The sequence below is a fragment of the Bubalus kerabau genome, chromosome 11, assembly GCF_029407905.1.
Source record: "Bubalus kerabau isolate K-KA32 ecotype Philippines breed swamp buffalo chromosome 11, PCC_UOA_SB_1v2, whole genome shotgun sequence".
Classification (NCBI taxonomy): Eukaryota; Metazoa; Chordata; class Mammalia; order Artiodactyla; family Bovidae; genus Bubalus; species Bubalus kerabau.
The window spans coordinates 6,763,998-6,786,976 of record NC_073634.1 but is presented as its reverse complement, the minus strand read 5'-3'; the positions used below and the strand labels follow the sequence as shown (position 1 = coordinate 6,786,976).

Here is a 22,979-nt window from a genome sequence, read left to right as displayed (position 1 = left end):
CTCATGTGGACAGCTCTCGGCACATGTGAGGTGCCCAGGGGTTTTCAGACACCCAAGGGACCCACCCCACCTGCAGCAGGGGAGTCCCTCCTACCTTGTCTGCCAAGATGGCAAGTGTTCTTTCCAGGCCAGTGGCAGACCTGTCCTTGGCCGCCCTCGAGAGCCGCTCGGCGTAGTAACTCACTTGGGTTTTGAGGGTGTTGATCTGGGCGATGATCTCCTTAGCTCTGATGATGTCCTGTGGTATGTAGATGATGGACTGGCAGCTGGATGATGTGCTAGGAAGGATTGGAACAGATTCAAAAGGGTTCTCCCAAGTTGACAAGGCTGGAGACACCCTCCCAACCCCAGCCCGCACCCAACGCAAGGTGAAGCGTCCTGTTCCTCAGGGGTGTTTTCCTAGGCTAGTCTAGTTATTGACGGGCAAGAGTAAATTTCAGGAAATCCATCCTGTCTATATGGTAGAGGCTTGAAATGTTAAAATACAATTAAGTCTTTTATCTACATTCCCACGTATCTGTATTTCTACTGTGTTTATACACATGTGTACAGATACTGAGCCCGGTAGTCATCTGAACATCCACCCTCTTTCACCTAAGAACCTCTTCTGTCAGTTTCTAAGTGTTACCTAAATGGAGACTTGGGGTCTGCTGATACTGGAAGGGGTCACGTCACAGTACAAGGAGACTTCAGTGGGGGCTGGACTTTGCCAAAAGATTCCTGGCTTCTCATTTGGCCAACGAGGACTTCAAACTTCCTATGCATAGACCTACACCCTCCTTCGTGTGTTTACCTCAGCAAGTCCCCAGAAAACTGGGCTTCTGTCCTTTCTCTCCTGCTCTGGGACTCCCTTACTTAAAAAATCCTGTCCCGAGGGATGAAGAGGGTGTGGAGAACGCGCCGAACCGGAGGCAAGGCCCTCAGTGACTTAGGAAACCGGTCCTCCCGTCTCTCGCCAAGCGATGTATGTGCCTCTTGGGATGCAACGCCAGAGACACAGCTCAGCCACTGCCCGGCACAAACACCAGCCTCTGGGGAACCAGCTCCATCTGGGGACCTTCTAGATGGGGACATAAACTGAATGTCTCTTGGCTAAAATGCCAAATCAACCCTATATTACAAACTTATTTTTCAGACCACCTGAGGAAGCGAGGGAAGCAGGGGGAAAACATACAAGGCACCCATCTTTCACGGAATGACGGGCCTTGACTGACACCCTCAAAGAACTGCCCTTTGACTCTGGGGGAGAAGAGAGAAGGTGGAGGACCACACCCTCCTTCGTTGCCCCAGGAGAAGAGGGTCACGTGATCAGGGATGAGCCCTTTCCTTACTGGGCTCTTTCCAGGCTAACCCGAAGCCGGGTCACCAAGAAACGGCCCTGCCCTGCCCCCTGACAGACTACAGGGTCAGCATGCACACACGAAAACCACAGCACCCCAAAACGAACAATACCCCGAGCCCAGACATCACAGTGAGAAACGATGGAGGTGTCAGAAGCCCATGCAGCAGGCCGCAGTCAGGCCCGCACAGCATGAGGTGTGCACGCTGCTCTCCAAGCTGCAATCACTCTGCCCAATGAATAGCTGCCACTCAGCGGAGTCGAGTCTTAGGACGGGAGTTTTCAAATCTCTTCCTCCCAGGCCCCAGTCGAGAGAACACACGTGACGTGAGGTGCACGTTCGTGTGTGTGTGGAATGGTGTGTCCATTTCAGCAAATACAAATCCTCCAGGCAGCCGGAGAGGAATCATCTCCCCATTCCCCACGAGTCCTCACACACAGGTCCTATCAGTAACTGGGGCTCACGGAGGGGCCACATGGCAGGAGTGAGAAAGGACACGCCTCAAACAGTGGCTGTTCATGGACGACTGTGAACAGCAGTCATGTGAGCCCAAAGACTAAAAATGGGGCAGCTGCAGAGCCTCGGCTGGGGGACAGGGCCATGTCCCCGTGGCACCCTGGCCCTCCTGGCCAGGGCCCTGAGCTGCTCCAGCTCCGTGAAGGTAGCGGTTCCAAGGGCAGCGGGAGCCTCACGAGTCCTAGTGCAGAACCCCTGTTCTGGACCGGGGCCGCACTCTGGGTGAGCCTGGGGAGGCCTGGAGCAGCACCTGGGGACCCCAGTCAGCAGGCACCAGAATTCCAGCTGCCATCTCATTCTTTGGTGGAGAAAGTCAGCTGATTATATTAACCCCTGGTTTGCCCTCCAGGAGTAAAACTTACCCTAGTAATTTGTTTTGCAAATCTCCATTAACCATTAAATATAAAAATGTACGCTGGGGACTTCCCTGTTGGTCTACGGTTAAGACACTGTGCTTCCATGGCAGGGGCAGGGGTTCAATGCCTGGTCAGGGAACTAAGACCCTATGTGCCATGAGGCATGGCCAAAGAAAAAAAAAGTAAGCTGGTTTCATTCCTGCCAGGGGTGAAGGGGAAGTAAAAACAGAAGAGCCTTAGATGGCAGTAAAAGAAGCCAGGAAGAGACTCTCAAACATACCACGGTACTGGCTTGAAGCCTCAGCACCTGGGACCTGCCTGGCCTAGGCGCTTCCTCGTCATGGAGAGAGAGCTGGGTCTTTGCTCCAAGTGACGCAGCCAGACTGGGAGGGTTTGAAACAGCAGACTGGAGACGGGCTATTCATTATCACAGAACATTGCAGTTGGAAGGGAGTTCCATCTACGAGACTACAGCTAGGAGCCTGCGGGGGCGCGGTGGGGGCAGCACCTCACAGAGGAGGGGACAGGCTTTCTCTGCACGAGAGCAAGACCCAAACGCACACTCTCCACGGACAGAGAACTCACCAACACTCCTCAAAACTGCTAAAGAAAAGAACCAAGATGAAATATTAGCAGCTTGTTAGCAAACGGCAAATGCAAAACAAAAAAACGTAAAAACCAAGTTCTCTTTCATCAAAATTCTGGAGATAACTTGAGGAAGCCCCGACTACAGGGAGGATTCAGCTTAGGAGCCCAGGGTGCTCCCTGGTCGGAGCAGCATCTGCGTGTGTGCTTGAGCCCCAGGGAGATGCCCCATGTGGTGGGCTACACCTGCGCTGAGGAGAGCTCCCCTGGTGCAAACCATTCCTGCAGGTGGTTTTATGCCATTAGTAGGAAAATACATAAACATGTACATTATATATTTGAAAAATACTACAAAAAGCCTTTGGGGAATAAGAGTCCTGAAGTTCACATGCAGAATAACTGGTATCAACACCCCGACCTTCCTGGGACAGGGCCAGCCCCTTGACTGGCTTTCTCCTCCAGGGCCCCACGCCGGCTGGAGTCGCACGCTCACACCTCCACACGGCCCATGCAGTGCAGCAACACACATGCGGCTGGCCGTGCAGAGCGGCGGCGGCACAGGAAGCTGCCTTTGCCCTAATTCCCAGGGGACCACCAGGCTGGCGAATCCTCGGGTGGGTCTGGTGGCCTGGTTTGAGGAGCCCTTGGTGGGGCCAGATCCAGGTCAAGGGGGCTGCAGGAAGGTGGGCAGGATCCCAGAGATGCTGCCCAGTCTGAGGCCCACCTCCCACCATCTGCCCTGGGGACAGCTCTGAACCCTGAGTCCCCGGGTGCTCTCTGCCCACCCGCTCTGAACCCTGAGTCCCTGGGTGCTCTCTGCCCACCTGCTCTGAACCCTGAGTCCCCGGGTGCTCTCTGCCCGCCCGCTCACGCCTCAGCCCACTGCACCTGTCCTTTCTCCCCGGCCCCTGCAATCCAAGGTCAACCTGCTCAAGCCCTGTCCTGACACCCACCCGGGACACAGAGCCAGGCTCTGGCCTGAGGCTGCGGCCAGCACTGTATGTGTGCACTTAGTCACCAGGCCTCCACGACTGCTCCACAGGACCTCCTGAGGATCGTGGGCCTTGGTGTTGGGGCCCCTCAACTCCACATTCTGCACCAGCTGCTCTGCTGCAGCCCCAGCTTCCTCTTTCTCTGTGATGCCACCTTCTTCTCCTGGCCCTTCCAGGATCACTGCCCAGTCCTGCCTCCCCATCTTCTCCAGAACCTCGCTCCACCAGTGTCCTCCATCTCCCCTCGTTTGCCAACATCTCTCCTACCAGCCTGAGACAAGCTTGTCTTGGTCCCACTCCTCCTCCACCTCTAGGTCCGAGGAGCCCAGGGCATCACCTACACGCATCCCATCTACTCCCTACACCCGAGCCCTCCAGTCAAGGTTAAGTCTAGCCAGGCGATGTTCGGAAGATCACCAATGCCTCCCGGTATCGGACACGGCAGCTCGGCTTCCGCTGTCTCCCTGTCGTCCCTGCCCTGCGGCAGCCCCTGCACCCTCTCCCCAGCAGGCTCCCTACCTGCTCAACCTGTCAGCTCTAGTCACCAGCTCGCCCTGCCCGCAGAGCTCCGCCCCGAGGCCCCGCCCCTTATCACGTGCCCCGCCCACCTCGCTGTTCCCCCGCTCTGATTGGTCACTCCCTGCAGCCCCTGGAGCCTCTCTGACCCTGGGAACACTGACCACCAATGTCCTCCAGGAGAGGAAACCATCTTTCCCAGACCTCACACCCTGTGACCTTCGACCAAGGTTTCTAAAGGGCAGCGGAGCCCGCCAAGTCCGCGAGGGCCGGGGGCACCATTTCTCCGGGCGGATTTTTCAATCGGCTGCCGTTTTGCAAGGACAGGCCCTCGGGCACTCGTCACCGCCCAGCTTGGACGTGCACAAAGAGCGGCACAGGCGCCTCAGGCAGCTCCCCCACCCTGCACAAGCAGCTCGGACGCTGGACGTTTCTGCGGTCCCCTTGCGACTTTTTTTTTTTTTAATCCGGGAAGCCCGAGACACCAGAACAAGGAGGACAGACACCCTCTGAGAACTTACTGCTTCTTGGTCTCTTCAAACTTGCGCAGCTTTCTGCGGAGCCCTCCCGACTTGAAGCCCTGGCAGTGTGCTGCTGGCGCCCCAATGGTGACGATGTCATAGTTCTGATCTGAATGACAGAAAGCTCTCCTCCATTACTCTGGCTCAGGCCTGCGGACAAAGCTGGCTACGGGATATGCACGAAGCTCTGGGGCCCCCGCCAGCCCGGCTCCAAGCAGCCTATGGCAACGCTAGTCCCACCATCCAGGGTGCCCGAGGGCCTCTGGAGCCCAGCACCCTCATCTTGGCTCAGAGGGGCCTGTGTGGGTCTCAGGGTGGGGCCACACAGCGACCCACGACACTCAGCCTGCGCCCCTGCCTCAGAAGGATGACCCGTGGGCCGTTTTCTGCCCCAGAAATGCAAGAGAAGCTGGAAGGAGGACAAACAAGAGGAAGGTGCTAGAGCTCCTCACAAAGGCCTTGGAGGTCCCTTTGCTGTGCTCTCAGCCCAACGCCACAGCAGACACACAGGACAGACGTGCGACAGCTCAGGGACCAAGGGCCAGTGGGGAAAGCAGCGACATGATTCACGGGGCGGTTACCTGCTCCTCCATCATCCTGAACTCTCATCCTTTGTATGTGTAAGTTAGTGGGAACAAATTCTAGCTTTTTATCTGCTTTCAAACTGCTTGCTTTGAACGAGGGACCTAAGGATCAGAAGGGGAGAAGATAAAGATGGTCAGCCTGTATCCAGCGTGCAAGAAAGCCACCCAGAGAAGGGACCCTGTGAGGACTCTGCCATGGGTGAGCAGGCATGTGTCGGCAGAGGCCTCAGGGACTCCAAGCTGCTCACGAGCACGCTTCCTTCCCTGATGACGGGGGCTGTGAAATGCTGAGGGACAGCGGGTCCTGGCCAGAAGACTGGTCTGGGATCCCAGGGGTGAGTGCAGGCAGATGGAGCCACCCTTGGAAGCTGAGGAACGACACCAGGCCTGCCCACGCCAGCTCTCAGCCGAGAGGTCTGACTCAGGGATGGGAATGTGTGCAGCACGCTGTCAGCACCGCTATAGAAAGCAGGTGGGCCCGTGCCAGAAAGTGTCTGTTCCCACTGCAGAGCCTTCCAGCACCCAAGATCTAAGAAGCCGCGCAACAGCGGAGACACGCCTCCAATCTGGAAAGTGATGAGAAGGCCCACTCGCCACCCTAGGTCGCTCACGGTAAGCAGGCACCACAGGGCACCCGGTTGGGCCCTGGAACACACACTCACACATCCTCACACACACTCTGGGTGGCTCAGGAGTTTGGACCGTGTTTCCTAACAAGATATTCACAATGTTACTTCTATAACTGGAATACTTAACTAAGTGAAGAATTACATGCTGAGAAAAGAAAGGGATTATAAATTACGGTGACAATGAGGAGAAATAAACATTTCATTTAGTGAAAAACGGCACGTTTATTTTGCCAGCACAGAAAATGAAGACTGGCCACCATCTGCTCTGCGCTTTGCCCAGGAAACCGTTCCCCAGCTACTGATGGGGGTGCCCAGGGACCAGCAACATCAGCTTCCTGGGAGCCTGTTAGAAATGCCAAACCCCAGATCTGCTGTTAACAAGATTCTCAGGGGACATAGATGCACAATGACATCTCAGACGCTCTGCTCCAGAAACACCCAGGTGTATGGGTTTCAGACTTGGCCAGGTAACAGGCAGCCAGCACCAGCAGGTCCCTACGTCCCTTTAGGAAAACACTGCCATTTCTCTTAGAAATACACTTAGATCTTTTCTTCAGACGCAAACCAAACCCAGGGCACCATCATCCTGCCATCATTCCTGTATCTGGCTTCTTCTCAGTCAAGTTCATGGACAGGTTTCTATGCTCTGTGTCAAAATCACATGAAGGGCTTATGACTTTCCTGAAAACCTGAAATTCTATTATAAAAAGGGGAAGAAGGGAAGAATCTGCAGGATAAAATAATAGAAAACCAAAGTCATTTCATTTGGAATCAAAAGGGAGCGAGTTTATCATCGTTTTCTAAATCTACCTGAACATGCTTTGAAAATCAAGTGGCACCTTCTAATAAGAGGTGTCTGTATTTCATTTTCTCTTTTGAGCCTTAAAATGGAGAGCTTCACTCAGACAATTTGTATGTCAATATGTGTGTGTGTACACTCGTGTTTTTTTCTGACTCTGCGACCCCATGGACTGTAGCCCACCAGGCTCTTCTGTCCATGGCATTTCCCAGGCAAGAATACAGGTTGCCATTTCCTTCTCCAGGGGATCCTCCCAACCCAGGCCTGAACCCGCGTCTCTTGCATCTCCTATACTGGCAAGCAGATTCTTTACCACCGGTGCCACCTGGGAAGCCCATATATCAGTATAAGGACCACCAAACAGTTAAACTAGGAAATCCAGAAAACCCTGCCTTGCTTGGTCTCAAGGCAAAAGGCCTACATGCTTTCGGACACCGTGCTGACGCAGGACCAGGATGAAGCAGGAACATGAACCGACGGCCTGGGACCCTGTCTCTCCTCTGTTTCATCCTACGGTGGTTTGCTTTGGCAGAGGACACCATGGACGGAACTTTCAATGCAATTCACACATTTGTCTTAATTAAGATCTGAAAACTCCATCTTTGAAAGAACCGACATCTACATGAGAATCTATTTTTAAAAATCCATTAGAGCGTCTGTCAGTGGGCATATGTGAGCAACCCCGGATTCCAGGTTTTTAGCTGGGAAATGAGAGTGGGTACCCACCTTTGTACTGATGGAGGTCGGTCAGGTTCTCCTGGTAGGTGAGGATGATGGTCTGGTACTGTGTGACAATCTGGCGCCGGAGGCTCTCCCAGCATGGGGACAGCTCCCCCAGCTCCTCCAGTTCACATACTCTGCAAGCGAAACACACACGTCAGGCCATGGCGCCCACTCCCTCCTGGCAGAGGCTCAGGAGTCCTGAGCATCCAGGAGGCCAGATGGTTGTGGACGTGTTGCTGACGCTCAGGGAAGGCCCTGTGGGTCTGAAGGGCCAGCAGCAGGGCAGCACGGCAGACGGCTCCACATGCGGCTGTAAGAAAGGCGGGCAACCACTGACCGTGTGGAAACTGCAGACAAGCTTTCCATAGGAACCTAGATGTTCAGGGAAAACTAAGCGAAGGACTGGAGAGGGGAGTGGCTCTGCCGTCGCCCCTATGACCATGCACATATCCAGGGGCCACAAGAGCTTGAGCTGCAGCCCATTTGAGTCTGACCCTCCCAGATCAATAGAGGACTAGAGCCTGAGGGCAACCCTCTCCCCTCTCCTCATCCCCACCAGGGTCTGTCACTGCCCCCTGGGTTCTGGGAAGCATGGGCCTTTCTGCCCTCCCAGAGCAGAGCTGCAGAACATAAAGCTGTCCAACAAGCCTGCAGCTGGGCTGCTCAGCAGTGTGGGTCCCACAGCTGCCAGGCCCTTGAGTCTCACTGGCATCCTTTCCAGGTCTGGGACAAGGACCCTGGGAAACCGGCAACTTCAGCCATGGCTCCCGTCACTGTCTGTATAAGTGATGAACTGTCCGGATGTAAAAGGTCTGAGGGTGAGGGGAGACGAGGACAAGAAAGAAAGGACTTGGGACCTCCACAAAAATGAAAGCTGTTTAAGAACTGAAACATATGGGACTTCCCTGGTGGTCCAGTGGCTAAGAACCTGCGATTCCACTTCAGAGGCATGGGTTCGATCCCTGGCTGGGGAAGTAAGATCCTGCTTGCCACGCAGCATGGCCAAAGAGACAGAAATGATATATAATCTCAGCTCGGCAGGAAATAATAGCTACATAATCAGACTAATGAACACACACAATGGATTTTTAAAAAAGGATAACCATTTTAGGAAACTGGGGAGAAAGTATAAAAGACCTAAAGTCCTCATCATTTATGAGGATTTCCCTTTCCTACTCAGGAGTTAATCCCTGAAATTGATTGAGAGTGCTCTGTGCATATATACAGAAATACAGGAGAAAACACTGATGTGGCTGAAGTGGCTGTTTCTTGGGAAATAAGCATCTCAGCATCTCAAGACTTGCATTTTTTGTAAAAACCCTTTTGCACTCTTTCACTTTTTACACTATGCACTTTTTCCTCTGGGGGGCTAATTTTATAAACGTTTTTAGGAATCTACTAAATTATCTGAAGTTAAAAAGTCATACCATTTTATCATTATTAAATCAGCAAAAGGAATGCTGAAGCGGGGGGAACATGTGCTCGGCTCTGGCACAGCTGGCCTGTCAGGCAGGCGACCTTGTGACTTCCTCACACACAAACGGGGGACACAGTTGAGCAAACTGAGCCCAGGCTGAGAAGTAGGCAGGTGGCAGGGCTGGGTGTGCAACCAGGCCTGTCTGAGGTCCGTGCTCACCTGCCCCGTCTATGAGCTTTCCTGCGGGAAGGGGTGGCCGGCAGGAGCCCTGGGCCTCACCTGGCTGCGTCCTCCTCCAGCAGGAGCTTCACAAACTGCCGGGGCACGTGCAGGGACAGCACGCTCTCTGCCATCTGCTCCAGGATCCGCAGGTGGTTGCCCTCGGTGGTCGGGAAGCGGTACATGCGGCAGATGGCACCACCAAACACTGAGGCGGGAGAGAAACAGCTGCAGTGAGCGGGTGCGGGCCGCCGTGGCCCCCCCAGCCTACATGGTGCCCTCATCCCCAGGTCTCCTTGCTGTTTCTCTCCAGGGAATCCGAACACTTAAACCCAAGCCCACCGAGTGACTGAGCCTCAATGCTCCTGCCCCGAGACATGCAGTCTTGTCATCCCAGACCATGTCCCTGGCTTGGAGGTGCTAGGACTGGGTGGGGAGGCCACTGGTCATCGAGTCATCAAGACAGGGCAAAAGGAAGGAGGAGCCCTTCCCCTGGAGGGTCACCAGTTCCCAATATGCTGAACCAAAGAATGGCACGCTGGTGTGCAGGGAGGTGACCACTGGCGGACACGCCCGTGACGATCGGAGCAGGTGGGGGATGGGACCGCAAGCCCAGGTGGACACTCACGAGCGGCACGAGTACCCACAGAGGAAGCTGTTTACCCGATTTCAGTAAAGTGTCTTTTCGCAACGAAGCATACTTGGATCGGATCCCCAAGGCCTCAGTCAAGCTCTCGTCAACAGGCAGAACCATCTAAAAACACGTACACACGAGCATGACGAAACTGCCTCAGACTCCAGGGCGCATCATAGACCATAAAAGCCTCCTTGAAACTAATATCCACAGTCAACTCTATGAGAAACACCCAGCCCCAGCCACAAACAAGAGAGGCCACCGCCTGGGACACTGAACGCCCTCCGCCCACAGTTTTCTAGAAATGCACTCTTCTGACCGAGTCACTTCCCTTTGTCTCTGAGTGTTTTGCTGTGTAGGATGAAAGGGCGGTGGTAGACAGGCCTGAGAGTATTTCCATAGCTAACGTTTCAGACTTGTTTTGGGTACAGTGAGAGATCTCTGTATTTTACAATGACTACTTGCCAGTGTTTGGGCTATTAGAGCTCTTGTTTGAGAGTGTCTGTGTGAGCAGCTGTGCATGAGGGAGGCAGGGAGAGGTGGGTGGGGGGCGCAGGTGTGCGATGGGGCCCAGGCAGCCATGGTCAGGGAGTGTCTGGGAGAGGAAGACCTTAACCCACCCTCAGAGACAACCTGGGTCTCAGTCCACACCCGCAAGCCACCTCTCCCCTCCCGCCTACAGCTCCCGCTATTGAGGAGCCAGCTGTGACCTGGAAAAGAGGCTGGGGAGCCCCCTCTCTACCGGATAAGTGCCTGAGGGCGCAGGCATGTCCAGTAGGGGCCCCACTGTCCCGTCCCCTGAACTCAGAGGCCATGACCATTAGGAGGGCCCTCCAGCCCACCCAGAGGGAGAAGATGCTGTGCTCACCCTCCCGTTGACGGTGTCCAGAGACCGGGTCACTGGGGGCCGCTGATCCGACTTCTCCTCCATCTGCCAGCCCATGACGGTGATGTTGCCCACGCGGTCACTCTCTGCAGACCTGCAACCGGCAGTGCCCTTCAGCACTGGTGCTGTGACTGGGCTTCACCTTCTGCTAAACGCAAAGCTCAGCATCCCGGGTGCTCGAGGGGTCCTGGGGGAACCAGGACGGGGCCGGCTGGTTGGCCCAATGGCAGCTGCCACATGCAGGGGCTCTGAGGGCGGCAGGTGAGCAACGGTGGGGCCACAAGGGAAGGCCGCGTCTGGGAGGCGGCAACGCCCCACAGGGAAGCATGGACATGCCGGTAAAGTGGGAGGGGCAAAACCACCGCCCGCGTGGGAGGCCGGGGCCCCTCAGCCCTGGGCTGCCCCTCCCCTGAGAGTGATGGGGACACATCTCAGAGTCAGGACCCCGAGCATCTTCTGGCACAGGACCCTTCTGCTCCATCTACTCCATCCTCAAGCTCTGATTAGCCTCAAGGCCTAGGTCTGGACCCCAGTTAGCGGAGGTCACACGGGAATTCCCAAAGCCTCTGAATCCTTCGTGATACAGCTGAGGCCCCTCTAGCCCTGGTCAGTTTCACCCCAAGACCCCTCAGGGTGGCTGCCGGCTGCCTGGGCCCCTCTGATTCATCCCGGGAAGCTCTGATTCATAAAGCAATACTGTGAAGCCTTGGGCTTTTTATCTGAAGCGTGGCACTTAGCCAGGTTGTAAGTTTTTGCATGGTCACATCCATCCACTGACCGTACCCTTTGTGATTCACTCTCATGGTTCCCGTGCCTGGGAAAGTCAACCCCAGTCACACTGTTCAGTGACCATCTCTAGCTCCTTTTAAAAAGGATGATGTCCAACCAGAATCAGCTCTGGCAATGGATGAAGCTGAGTGTTTTCCTCTAACCATCCTTCCCGGAAGCGAACCCACCCATTCTCCCAAGACCCTTCTCTCGTCCTGAGTCGGGCTCTCACACAGGGTCACTGCAGGGCAAGCCCCCAGCGCCTGCAGCGCTGCCATCCCGCGCCTGCAGAATGGCATACTACCGGCCAAGGATTCACCTCCTACATCAAAACTGTCCTTGCTATTTCAGACTGTTTTCCCAATTTTTACATAATTTGGGGGGGAAAAAGATGGAGCGACAGAAAGAAAGAACACTCCATCAGGGTGGGACCTGCCCCTAAACTGAATTTGGGAAGAACTGACATCTTGACCCCATCACAGTGGGGGTGGCCCCTCCCTCCCCTCATTCATTCCTTCCACAAATATTTCCTGAGCAGCAGACATTGTTCTAAGTCTTGGGATACCTGCTCTCTGGGAGATAACATCCTATTGGGGGGGATAGATGACAGCCAAATACATTTGGTATTATTAGAGGTACACAAAGATTTTCCTGTAGGTCTGCATACTTCCCGTGAACACTGCACACTTCCGTTTCATGACATGCCCTCTGACAGGCTGAGTTTTCTTCTTTCTCCTCAGTGACAACCACCCCCACCAAGACTGGCTTCTGGGGACAGGGGTTGAGGGTAAGACACTCTCTCAATATACGGTCGACCTTCCCCATCTGTCCCCGGACCTTGTGATTCCAGATACTTGCAGACAGACAAAATTAAATACCAACCTTAATGTTAAATACAACCTATGGTGCCTGTCCTGGAGCAGATCTTTGACGACAAAAGTTCCGGACCCCAGCAAGTACATCTGCGGGAGGGGGAGACAGCATTAGTGCCCAGGCTGTGCCGCTCCTCCAGCTCTTGGGGCAGCGGCGGGTGGAGGGGGTGGGGATCCGGCTGGCTGGCTCTCTCAACACGTCTGACTTCATCTCAGGAGCCCAATGGGAGGCGTAGAAAGATATTCCCCAAGACAAAAACACCTGGACATTAATTCGTAAGCCAGGAATAAAGTCAGTCTCGAGTTCACCTCCCAGACAATTATGTAGCTTTAAAAAAAGAAGGGAAGAACATCCCACGAACCACAACATGGTACTTAACTGTTCCCTGAGATCTGTCCTTGACATCATACACGGACAGCTTGATCTGTGTCATCTGATTGATGAGAGAGTCTTGAAAGAAGGCAATGCTGCTTAGAAATATAGGATCATTGGTTCCCTATAATAGGAAAAAAAAAAAAAATCAGAATACAGAGTTGCATTTTCCTTAAGTGGTTGCTTTCGAAATACACCAACATTCTCAGAAGGAGAAACTAACTAACATCTTACCAGCTTGGATCAACAGGAATGCAAACAGGCTTTACAGGGATGCAGACAAGCCAAACTCTGCTTTCCAAGAAAGACAAAGCCTGTAGGCCCAGATACCATGAATAGATCACCACATGCTGGGCCCACGAGCTCACCCTAAGGGCTCCTCCCCCAGCAGGAAAGACTTTCTGTAACTACTCTTACCACTTCAGATGTATTTGGATCTACTACTGTAGGCTATTCCTTTAAGCTGAGGCAGATGGAAAGATGAAAGAGGAAATGAATGGTCAGAATTGTTTATTTCTAGAATCCTGGGTTTGTAATAATGGAGGTCCAGCTTTTTTAAGGTTGTCTTTTTCTGAGGATGAGCTGCGAGTCTCTAGATCATAGGTCACTATTTCTTGGCAGCCCAGCCCTGACCTCAAACGCCATTATATTAAACTCGCTTCCTCAGGTGGTGGTTAGTGATCTTGGCCAAACTGTTAGCAGTTCTTGTCTGTACCTGCAGTTCCAGATCTGATGTCTTGCCACCTGCTGGACAGTCTCGTCCCCACCCCCACCCTGCAGTGACCTGCTGGGGCCACAGCCCCACCCAACCACTCCATCTGCTGGTACAGACTCCCTCTGACTCTCCTTCCAAGGAGGCTCCAGACCCAGGCACCGGCTTTGCTGCCTTCTCTGTTGTTCTGAACCACCCAGGGACAATTCACCCCTGCAAGTTCCACCTGCAGAGCCTCCCTCTCACGCCCCCTTCTTCCCATTCCTCCCCGCTGCCAGTGGGGGCCCAGATCACTCCCCCAGGACCTGCCTTAAACACACCTGCAGACCAGCCGGCTACAGCACGGCCAGACCCCCTGCACCCCTGCGGTGCCTCGTGCACAGTGAGCGGGACAGGCCCCCATCCCCACGCACTGTCCCACTCGCTCTGCCCTCACACGGCCCACACTCCGCTCGTCTGCAGGGAGCCGTTCACTTCAGCCGCCTCACCCACAGCCTGGTAGACTCCCTGAGGCAGGGGCGGGGCTCAAGGCTTGCTGTGCCATCCACAGCTCCCAGTGCTTTGTGGGTAAGCAGTGCTAGACAAATGCTAGAAACCAGAACTGTTGGCTTGAACTTGAAATAAATTTCCAAGGTAATGAGAGGGTCTATCAGGCAAAATGTAAAACTTGGAAAGAAGGAGAAATGCAGTTTGCTTGCTGGAGACTGCCAGGGAGGGCAATATTCACACAGAAACTCACATCACCAACAAAATCTTACAGGAGCTCACACCAGCCACCTCCTACACTTAGTTTCATAACTTACGTAATGTGCTCAATTATCTCAAGAAATCCGGTAAAATTCCTGAGGTGACTGTATCATTTCATTTCATGTACAGAGTAAACACATAACACACAACTCAAAAAAGGATATAAAAATACAAACCAATAACAAGTATGGCCAGTAAGAGGGTTGGTTGATAGTTAACATTCTCTAAACTCTGATTAAAGACCACAAGTATCCAAAAGTAGCAGCCAATTAGAGATGAGAAGGGAGTATGAGGTCTTACCTCTTAAAAAGCAATCTACCTTAGAGGATCACTGTTCAAAAACAGCCAGCCAATAAATAATCAACAACTGTAAAGGATATGGCAAATCAAGGGTTTCTCTGATGGCTCTGTGGTAACGAGCCCCCTGCCAATGCAGGGTACTTGGGTTCGACCCCTGGAGGAGGAAATGGCAACCCACTCCATATTCCTGCCTGGAGAATCCCATGGACAGAGGAGCCTGGCGAGCTAAGGTCCATGGGGTCGCAGAGTCGGACACGACTGAGCGACTACAAACAACATGGCAAATAAAAGCACCACCCAGATGAGTAAGCATGATGAAAGATACCAATGTGCTGCATTCGTGCAACGTTCGTGCAAGAAGTGGGACAATCCGCAGGAATAAACCTCAGCTACGGGTGCTCAGGGCACTGAGCAGACCTCCCACCAGGACCAGAAGCAGTCTTGGAGCCGCCGGGGGCAAGAAGCACCCACCTCGATGATCTCCGTCTGTGCGTGCTTCGTCCAGAATGCCTGGGGTGGGGTGGTCACGCTCACTGCCACAAAGCTATTTGGTTTTCGATCTAGTGACGGAGTATGCAGCTCACTGCAGGCTACAAAATTAGAATAGAAATAAAATAAATAAAGTAGAAATGGTTCTTAAAAATCAGACTTCAGTTAGTTCTCTGTTCCAAACACACCCAAAGAAGGTAAAAGAAGTAAAACCCACACAACGGAATGAGATGATCACTCTTGACTGTTGTTACAGGGAGGAGACTTTTTAAATTAGAAATGATCCCTTCTCATTCCTCCCAGCCTTCCCGGCCCCCAGGACAGCAATGCCATAACTGCTGATGGAAGGCTCTCTTCATCCACGGAATGGATGACACAGGAAAGGTCTGACCCGTGAAGTTTGACCTTAATAACTAATTGGAACTAAGCAGCCACAGAGTCTATGAAATCAAGACCCAGCTACACACGCCCGCATCCAGGGCTGCTGCACTCCTAAGCTCACAGTATCCCTGGGTCTGTGTGTGACATATGTTGGAAGCTAATTAAAATTCTATTGCAAAATAAAGTTCTTTTTTTCTTTTTAAGAAAATCATGCTCATTCATTTTCCTTATAAGACTCATATCAAATTTGAGATTACTAAACATGTGGCTTTTTAGAACTAAAGACACTTCATGAACTGTTTCAGTTAGAAAACATATTGCACTAAGCATTTTGAAATAGATTGTAAGACTCAGATAAAGTGAAAGTGAAGTCGCTTAGTCGTGTCCAACTCTTTGCGACCCCATAGACTGTAGGCTACCAGGCTCCTCCATCCATGGGATTTTCCAGGCAAGAGTACTGGAGTGGGGTGCCATTTCCTTCTCCAGAGGATCTTCCTGACCCAGGGATTGAACCCGGGTCTCCCACTTTGTAGGCAGACGCTTTACCATCTGAGCCACCAGGGAAGCCTTAGTCAATCATAGACGGGACCCACAATAAAAAGGATCATACTTCTTTGAATCTAACATGCCATCTACTGTAAAATGCATTATCAAAGAAAAAAAGGCCCATCGCCATTAACCTATGATATGCCATTAACTATAAGACACTTTCTGATTAAAGAGATACTAAAAGATGAGAAAGATATCCACCTTGTGACTGGCGAAATATACGGTAAATCAAAGTCCAACACTCATAACAAGAACTGGCTTTTCTGGAGAGGCAATGAACATGCCCCAGAGTGCTGAAGGCCTCTGCTTAATTCCCAGAGTTCTGAAACAATTGATTGGTTTTAATTTTTTATAGAATTTTAGAAGTTACTTTCCATTTAGTTATTACAAAATATTGGCTGTATTCCCCATGCTGTGCAGTACATCCTTGAGCCCATCTTACACCCAGCAGTCTGTACCTCTCAGTCCCCTTGCCCTATATGCCCCTTCCTGGCCCTCTCCACCAGAAACCACCAGTTTGTTCTTCATATGTGTGAGTCTACTTTTCTGTTATATTCACTAGTTTGTTGTGTTTTTTAGATTCCACAGATAAGTGGTATCCTACAGTGTTTATCTTTCTCTGACTTACTTCACTTAGCATAATGCCCTCCAAGTCTATCCATGTTGCTGCAAAGGACAAAATTTCATCCGTTGTTAATGGCTGAGTAATATTCCATTGTTTATATTTCTCTATGTGTGTGTGTGTATATACTCACATCTATAATATGTACATATACACACATACAACAAATACATACACACACCCTCCACATCTTCATCCATTCATCTGCTGATGGGCACTTAGGTTGTTTCAGCATGTTGGCAACTGAAATCATTGATCTGGACCATTTTTTCACTGTCTTTATGGAGGAGAGAATTTTTAGAGGTCTCTACTCCTGTTCTCGTCATTCTCATTTATTTTTCAAATGCTCATTGGTGATTTAAAATTCATAAACTGATTTTTACTTCAGCAAATTAATTTACTGCTGAAAACTGATCTCTTTGTAATATGTTCTCATACATTTTTATGGATTTTCATTACTTATTGGATATAATAAGACACAAAGAGCCTTACTCATTCAATGAGCTCTGACAATCATACACACTCACAAAACAAGATGACTTTCTCCATCAGACAAGAAAGCTCCCCTCCCACTTCCCAGTCAGTTCCCCTGCCTGCGAACCACTTTCTGATTTTTACCATTTTTGTCCATTCTTGAATTTCTTGAACATAAATGGAATGTTTTCAAGATTCATCTGTATTGTTTATATACTGATAATTCATTCTTTTTAAAAACTGATGAATCATATTCCATTGTATGAATATACCAAAATTTACTTACCAGTCACTGTATGTTAATAGACAGTTGGGTTGTTTGCAGTTTTGAACCGTTATAAATAAAGGTGCTATAGACATTCCTGGAGAAGGCAATAGCACCCCACTTGGAGAAGGTGATGGCACCCCACTCAGAGAAGGTGATGGCACCCCACTCCAGTACTCTTGCCTGGAAAGTCCCATGGACAGAGGAGCCTGGTAGGCTGCAGTCCATGGGGTCGCAAAGAGTCGGACATGACTGAGCGACTTCACTTTCACTTTTCATTTTCATGCATTGGAGAAGGCAATGGCAACCCACTCCAGTGTTCCTGCCTGGAGAATCCCAGGGACCGGGGAGCCTGGTGGGCTGCCGTCTATAGAGTCACACAGAGTTGGACACGACTTAGCAGCAGCAGCAGACATTCTTACTCACATCTTCTTGTGAACATGTTTTCTTTTGCATAAGCACTTAGGAGTGGAACTTCCAGGTTACAGTAGAGAAGGATATGCTTAGCTTTGTAAGAAGCTGACAGATTCCTAAAGTGGCTGCATCACTTTATAATCTTACTGCAATTTACCAGAGTTCCAGTTGCTCTGAATCCCACCAACATTTGGTGGGTTAGCCTTTATCTTAGTTGTTCTAAAGAACGTGTTTTCATTTGCACTTCTGCAATGACTAATGATGTTAAGCATCTTTTCACCATGTGTTTGTTCATTTTTATAACTTCTTTAGTCAAGAGTCTGCTCAAGTCTTTTGTTCATTTTTAAATTGATTTTTTTTACTGTCAATTTGTAAGCATTTTATCCTAGATCTGTCCTTTGTCAGGTATATGTGAATATTTTTCTCCAGTTTGTGGTTTATTTATTCATTTTCTCAAAGATTTCTAGAGTTTTTTATTTTAGATTTTTAATTTTAGGGACCAGCCAGCAGAAAAACGTCCCTCCCCTCAAAAAGGGCCAAATTCTAATTTCAGGAACTTTTGAAATTATTATAATACAGGCAAAAGGACTTCATAGATGTAACTAAGGTCATGGAATCTTGACATGGAAAGATTACTGCAGATTATCTGGATGAGCTTAATCTAATCATATGAGCTCCTAAAAGTACAAGAGGAAGATGGAAGGGTGAGTTACAAAGGCATGAATTAAAAAAAGACCGGGGAAGTTCTAAGCATGGAAGGCACTCAACCTGCCATTGCTGGCTGTGGAGAGAGAGGAAGGAGCCACAACCACAGAACGTAAGTGGCCTTTATAAGTGGAGAACAGGCCTCGACTGGTAGCTAGCGAAGAAATAGGGACCTCAGTCCTCAACCAACTTGAATGAGTAAGAAGCCACCTTTAACCCTCGAGTCCCCAGGAAGGACTGCGGCCATGCTGATGCTTTGACTTTGGTGTTTATAAGACTGAGTAAGAGACCTGGCTGAGCCCTTTGCTTTCTGACCTAAGGGAACTGTAAGATAATAAATTTGGCTTGTTTAAAGGTCTTATATTGTGGTAATTTGTTACAGCAGCAATAGAAAACTAAAACATATCGTACTTCCTGCCAAGTGATCAATCTCTGCGTAACCAGAAGTTGTGGTTGTGAGCTCTCCAGTTTCTTTTCTTCCAGAAGCTTTAAGGTCTTGTTCTCTTTTTGAAACACAGTGTTATTATTTCTGTTTGGCTGTGCCGGGTCTCCGTTGCTGTGCGGGCTCTTCTCCAGCGCTGTGGAGAGCACGGGGGCTACTCTTCAGTTGTGGTGCACGGGCGTCTCACTGAGGGGGCTTCCCTTGCTGCAGAGCGGGGGCTCCAGGCGTGTGGGCTTCCGCAGCTGCAGCTCCTGGCCTCCAAGCACAGGCTCAGTAGCCGTGGTGCATGCACTTAGCTGCCCCGCCGTATGTGAGATCTTCCTAGACGAGGGACTGAACCCATGCCTCCTGCACTGGCAGGTGGGTTCTTCACCACTGAGCCTCCAGGGAAGCTCCTATTGTCTTTTTCAATTCTGTTCTACTTCTTCTATGATGTCTGCCTCCACATCAGAGATATGACTGTTCCGCTGTTCTCCGTCCTTTAAGCTACACCCCGCGGAGACCCTGGTCTGGTCTCTCTCAGCCTGCCCTCTCATCGTGTGAGGCTAGAACACCTGGGTCTCTCAAAGCCCAGTGATGGCACGTAGACTGAGATACAGCAAGTGGCCCGAGGCCGAGGCTGGAAAGACTGATGTCAGCTTAAGGGCTGATGGGCCAACTGCCACGCTCAGAAAATACCTCCCTACAAGTGACATTCTCTCCTGGCCTTGTCCCTATCCAACCTAAATCTCACCCAAGGTTTAATCCCTAGCTCAGTTCCATGACTTCCATGAAGCTTCCTCTCAGTGGCCCACAGTCACATCTCCTGCTTATCACTTACATAACTCCTCTGGCATATTTCCATAGAAACCATTAATCCCTGATGTGTATGCGGTGTCTTTCCAACCAGAGCATCTGTGTCCCAGCTGAATAAATGCTACCGAGGTAAACTGGAAAACACATTTCAGGTGCCTATCATTTGACTCAGCAATTCTATATCCTATTACTTATCCCAAGGAGAGAACCAACAAAACATGCGAAAGACCCAAGTACAAGTACATTCACTGTTGGTATTTACGACGGCAGACTGAAAAGACCGAAGTGTCCAGCAACAGGAGGCTGGTTACAATAAGCACAGCACAGTTACACAGCAGACTCTATGCAGCCATCTAGAACGATGAGGTGGCAGACCCACGCAGACCAAAACGAAAGGACGCCAGTGATGCTCTGCTACGTGGAAAACCACACTAAGAACACTAGGGCGATGGAACTTCCCTAGCGGTACGTGGTGGGGACTTCGGACCTTCCAACGCAGGGTCAGGGAGCAAAGATTCCCACACGCCTCACGGCCAAAAAAACCAAAACACAGAAAACAGAAGGAATTAACAAATTAAAGACTTTCTAAAATGACTTTAAAAAAAACAACAGGATGGCAATTCTGTAAATAATTCCATCACCTCCACAACCAGAAATCATTAACAATTTCTATATAGCACTGTGTGGGTGTAAAAAAATATCTGCAAAAGGATACATACCAAGATGCTGACTGTGGGTCTCTCTGATCGGGCTCTCTTTCCCTCTAATGTTTTCTCTAATAAAGGTTTTTAAACGAGTGCTTTTCAGTTTTAAATTCTGTTTTTAAGATAAAATATTTGACCATTCAATTATCTGGCTCCTACTCCTCATCTTCTGTTTTTTGTGTGTGTATAGTAAAATTCATTTAACATAAAACTCTGCCTCACCTTTTTAAGCTGTTTCTTCCTCCATCTGTCTAATTAATATGACTATATTATTGCCCTTGACTTGTCAGATTCAGAAATGTCCTGATTTCTAGATTTCTATTATAGGGTGAAGATTTTTATCTCCATTATATCAACTCTCATTCTCTCTCTATAGTCAGGTTAACTCAACATTTTTGTTACATCCATGTCCTACATTATTAGAGCTGCTGCTGCTGCTGCTAAGTCTCTTCAGTCGTGTCCGACTCTGTGCGACCCCAGAGACGGCAGCCCACCAGGCTCCCCCGTCCCTGGGATTCTCCAGGCAAGAACACTGGAGTGGGTTGCCATTTCCTTCTCCAATGCATGAAAGTGAAAAGTGAAAGTGAAGTCGATCAGTCGTGTCCGACTCTTAGCGACCCCATGGACTGCAGCCCACCAGGCTCCTCCATCCATGGGATTTTCCAAGCAAGAGTACTGGAGTGGGGTGCCACTGCCTTCTCCGGTTAGAGCTAAGCAAATACTATTCATTAAAGGATTTCTTTGACTTCTCTCCTGTGTTGGGCTCTGTTTCCTGGATCTTCCTTCTCCTCAGTTTATTCCCTCTTTTGGATCGTTTTATTTACTCATTTCTGGCTGGGCTGGGTCTTCCTTGCTGTGCAGGCTTTTTCTCTGGGTGCGGCGAGCGGGGGCTGCTCTCTAGCTGTGGCGTGCAGGTTTCTCACTTGCAGTGGCTTCTCTTACTGCGGAGCTCGGGCTCTAGGGCACGCAGGCTTCAGCAGTCGTGATGCAGAGGCTTAGTTACTCCACAACGCAGGCGTTCTTCCTGGACCAGCGATCGAACCTGTGTCCCCTGCATTGGCAGGAGGACTCTTAACCACGGGACTACCAGGGAAGCCCAAGTTCTATTGTTTCTAATCTTTTTTTCTTTCATGTTGTGAGCCTTCCAGCAATCTCTTCTTCATTTCGCTTTATATCACCTTCGAGGAATAACTTGTATGTAAAACACATCCACTTTAAGTGTGGCACTCAGTTCTGATCAGCGCATACACTCCTAGACCCACCACTACTGCCCAGACAGGGAGCACCCCCGTCGCCCCAAAGGGCTCCCTGTGCTCCCTGCCCTCACCTTGCTCCCAGGTAAGCATTAACCTGTGTGCTCTCGCTACAGACTTTCATGAAAATGGAGTTACACAACACCCGGCCTCTTGTTACAGCTTCTTTCACTTTTCACGGCTTCTGAGACGCACCCAGGGGTGTATCAGGGACTTGGTCCTTCTCTCAGCTGAGCAGCCATCCTCTGTACGCACATAACATAGTTAATCTTCCAGCTGATGGATGCTGTTTCCAGTGCTGGTTATTACGAATAAGACTGCGATCAGCACACGTGCGCCCGTCCTCGTCAGCACAGGCAAACATACATTCGGTTCTAAGAAGGCGGTCTCAGGAGGAGGTGGGGCATGCTGGCCTAGGCAGGCTCCCTGACAGTAACAGGGTGGCCAGCTGACTGCTTTGGCTGGGTTCCAAAGGCCAGCATTTCTGCATCTCTGTGGAGGACTGAGTTTACTTTCACCAGAGAGAGCCTCCAGCCTTGAGGAGTAACCAGGCAGAATTAGGATGGGAAGAAGGAGGGTGGGGAGGTTGAGGTGGGCACGCCTCACTCAGCAGCCTTTCAGGGACAGGATAAGGAGAGGAATACCGGTGAGTGCTGGGCCCTGGAGAAGACGCTCCTGCGGGTGAGCCCACAGTGAGCCCGCTGCCCGACTCCAGGCACGCTCTCGCTGAGGCTCAAGAGCAGGGAGCACGAGGGCGTCAGCGCCTCTGCTCGTGGAGCAAGGATCTGAGTGCCAGAGAGCAACACCGCAGGGAGAGCAACGTGGCCCTGAGCCCCATGTCCTCACCCCTCCTGCCTCTCCCCAGCGAGGCTGACTTTGCATCTCTGGGGGGCCCCTCCTGCCCACTCCCCACCACCAGCCTGGACGAAGCACACGTGGAGGAGACGGGCATCCCATGCCAGGCAGCTGAGGTCCCCTCCCACGCACAGGAGGCTCCCACCGGCCTCTCGGCCTCCCCTTCTCAGAAGCACTTCCACAGCCATGGTGGCGGTGGCAAGGTCTCTGTACAAACTCCTGCCAGTTGCGGTGCTTTTGTTTCAGGTTTTAAGCTACGTGTATATTAACACAAAAAATTAAAGACACCTACCTAAGCTGAATTCTAAAATGGGCTCATCTGGATCTTGTACATTTCCTGGATAAAAGAGAAATGACAGAAAATCAGCCTTAATCAACTTTTCCCTGCTTTCCGATTTGACGCAAAAAGCCAGTCACCAGTGGCGACACAGTATGCGCACATGAAACCAGCAAGCTCTGCATTCTGAACTTACAGTGATGCATTGATATGTCAATTACTCCTCAATAAAATGGGATGGGGGGGGACCCAACACTCGGCCTTC

At 50.8% G+C, this 22,979-nt stretch overlaps 1 protein-coding gene across 14 annotated transcripts in view; it reads right to left on the bottom strand.

Moving 5' to 3' along the window:
- The window catches only part of INPP4A (inositol polyphosphate-4-phosphatase type I A), a 121,660-nt gene that overhangs the window by 30,033 nt on the left and 68,648 nt on the right, over window positions 1-22,979 (bottom strand). For 7 of the 14 annotated variants that reach the window (XM_055539406.1, XM_055539412.1, XM_055539409.1 and 4 more), the window contains exons 4-15: window positions 22,730-22,774; window positions 14,961-15,079; window positions 12,738-12,854; window positions 12,368-12,447; window positions 10,700-10,811; window positions 9,861-9,951; window positions 9,258-9,405; window positions 7,565-7,695; window positions 5,408-5,512; window positions 4,827-4,935; window positions 2,798-2,815; window positions 95-278 (exon numbers count right to left, since the gene is read on the bottom strand). In XM_055539406.1, the coding sequence (XP_055395381.1) occupies window positions 95-278; window positions 2,798-2,815; window positions 4,827-4,935; window positions 5,408-5,512; window positions 7,565-7,695; window positions 9,258-9,405; window positions 9,861-9,951; window positions 10,700-10,811; window positions 12,368-12,447; window positions 12,738-12,854; window positions 14,961-15,079; window positions 22,730-22,774 (1,259 nt within the window). The remainder of the gene's footprint in view (window positions 1-94; window positions 279-2,797; window positions 2,816-4,826; window positions 4,936-5,407; window positions 5,513-7,564; window positions 7,696-9,257; window positions 9,406-9,860; window positions 9,952-10,699; window positions 10,812-12,367; window positions 12,448-12,737; window positions 12,855-14,960; window positions 15,080-22,729; window positions 22,775-22,979) is intronic. The other 7 variants (XM_055539407.1, XM_055539414.1, XM_055539404.1 and 4 more) reach the window with 2 other exon arrangements.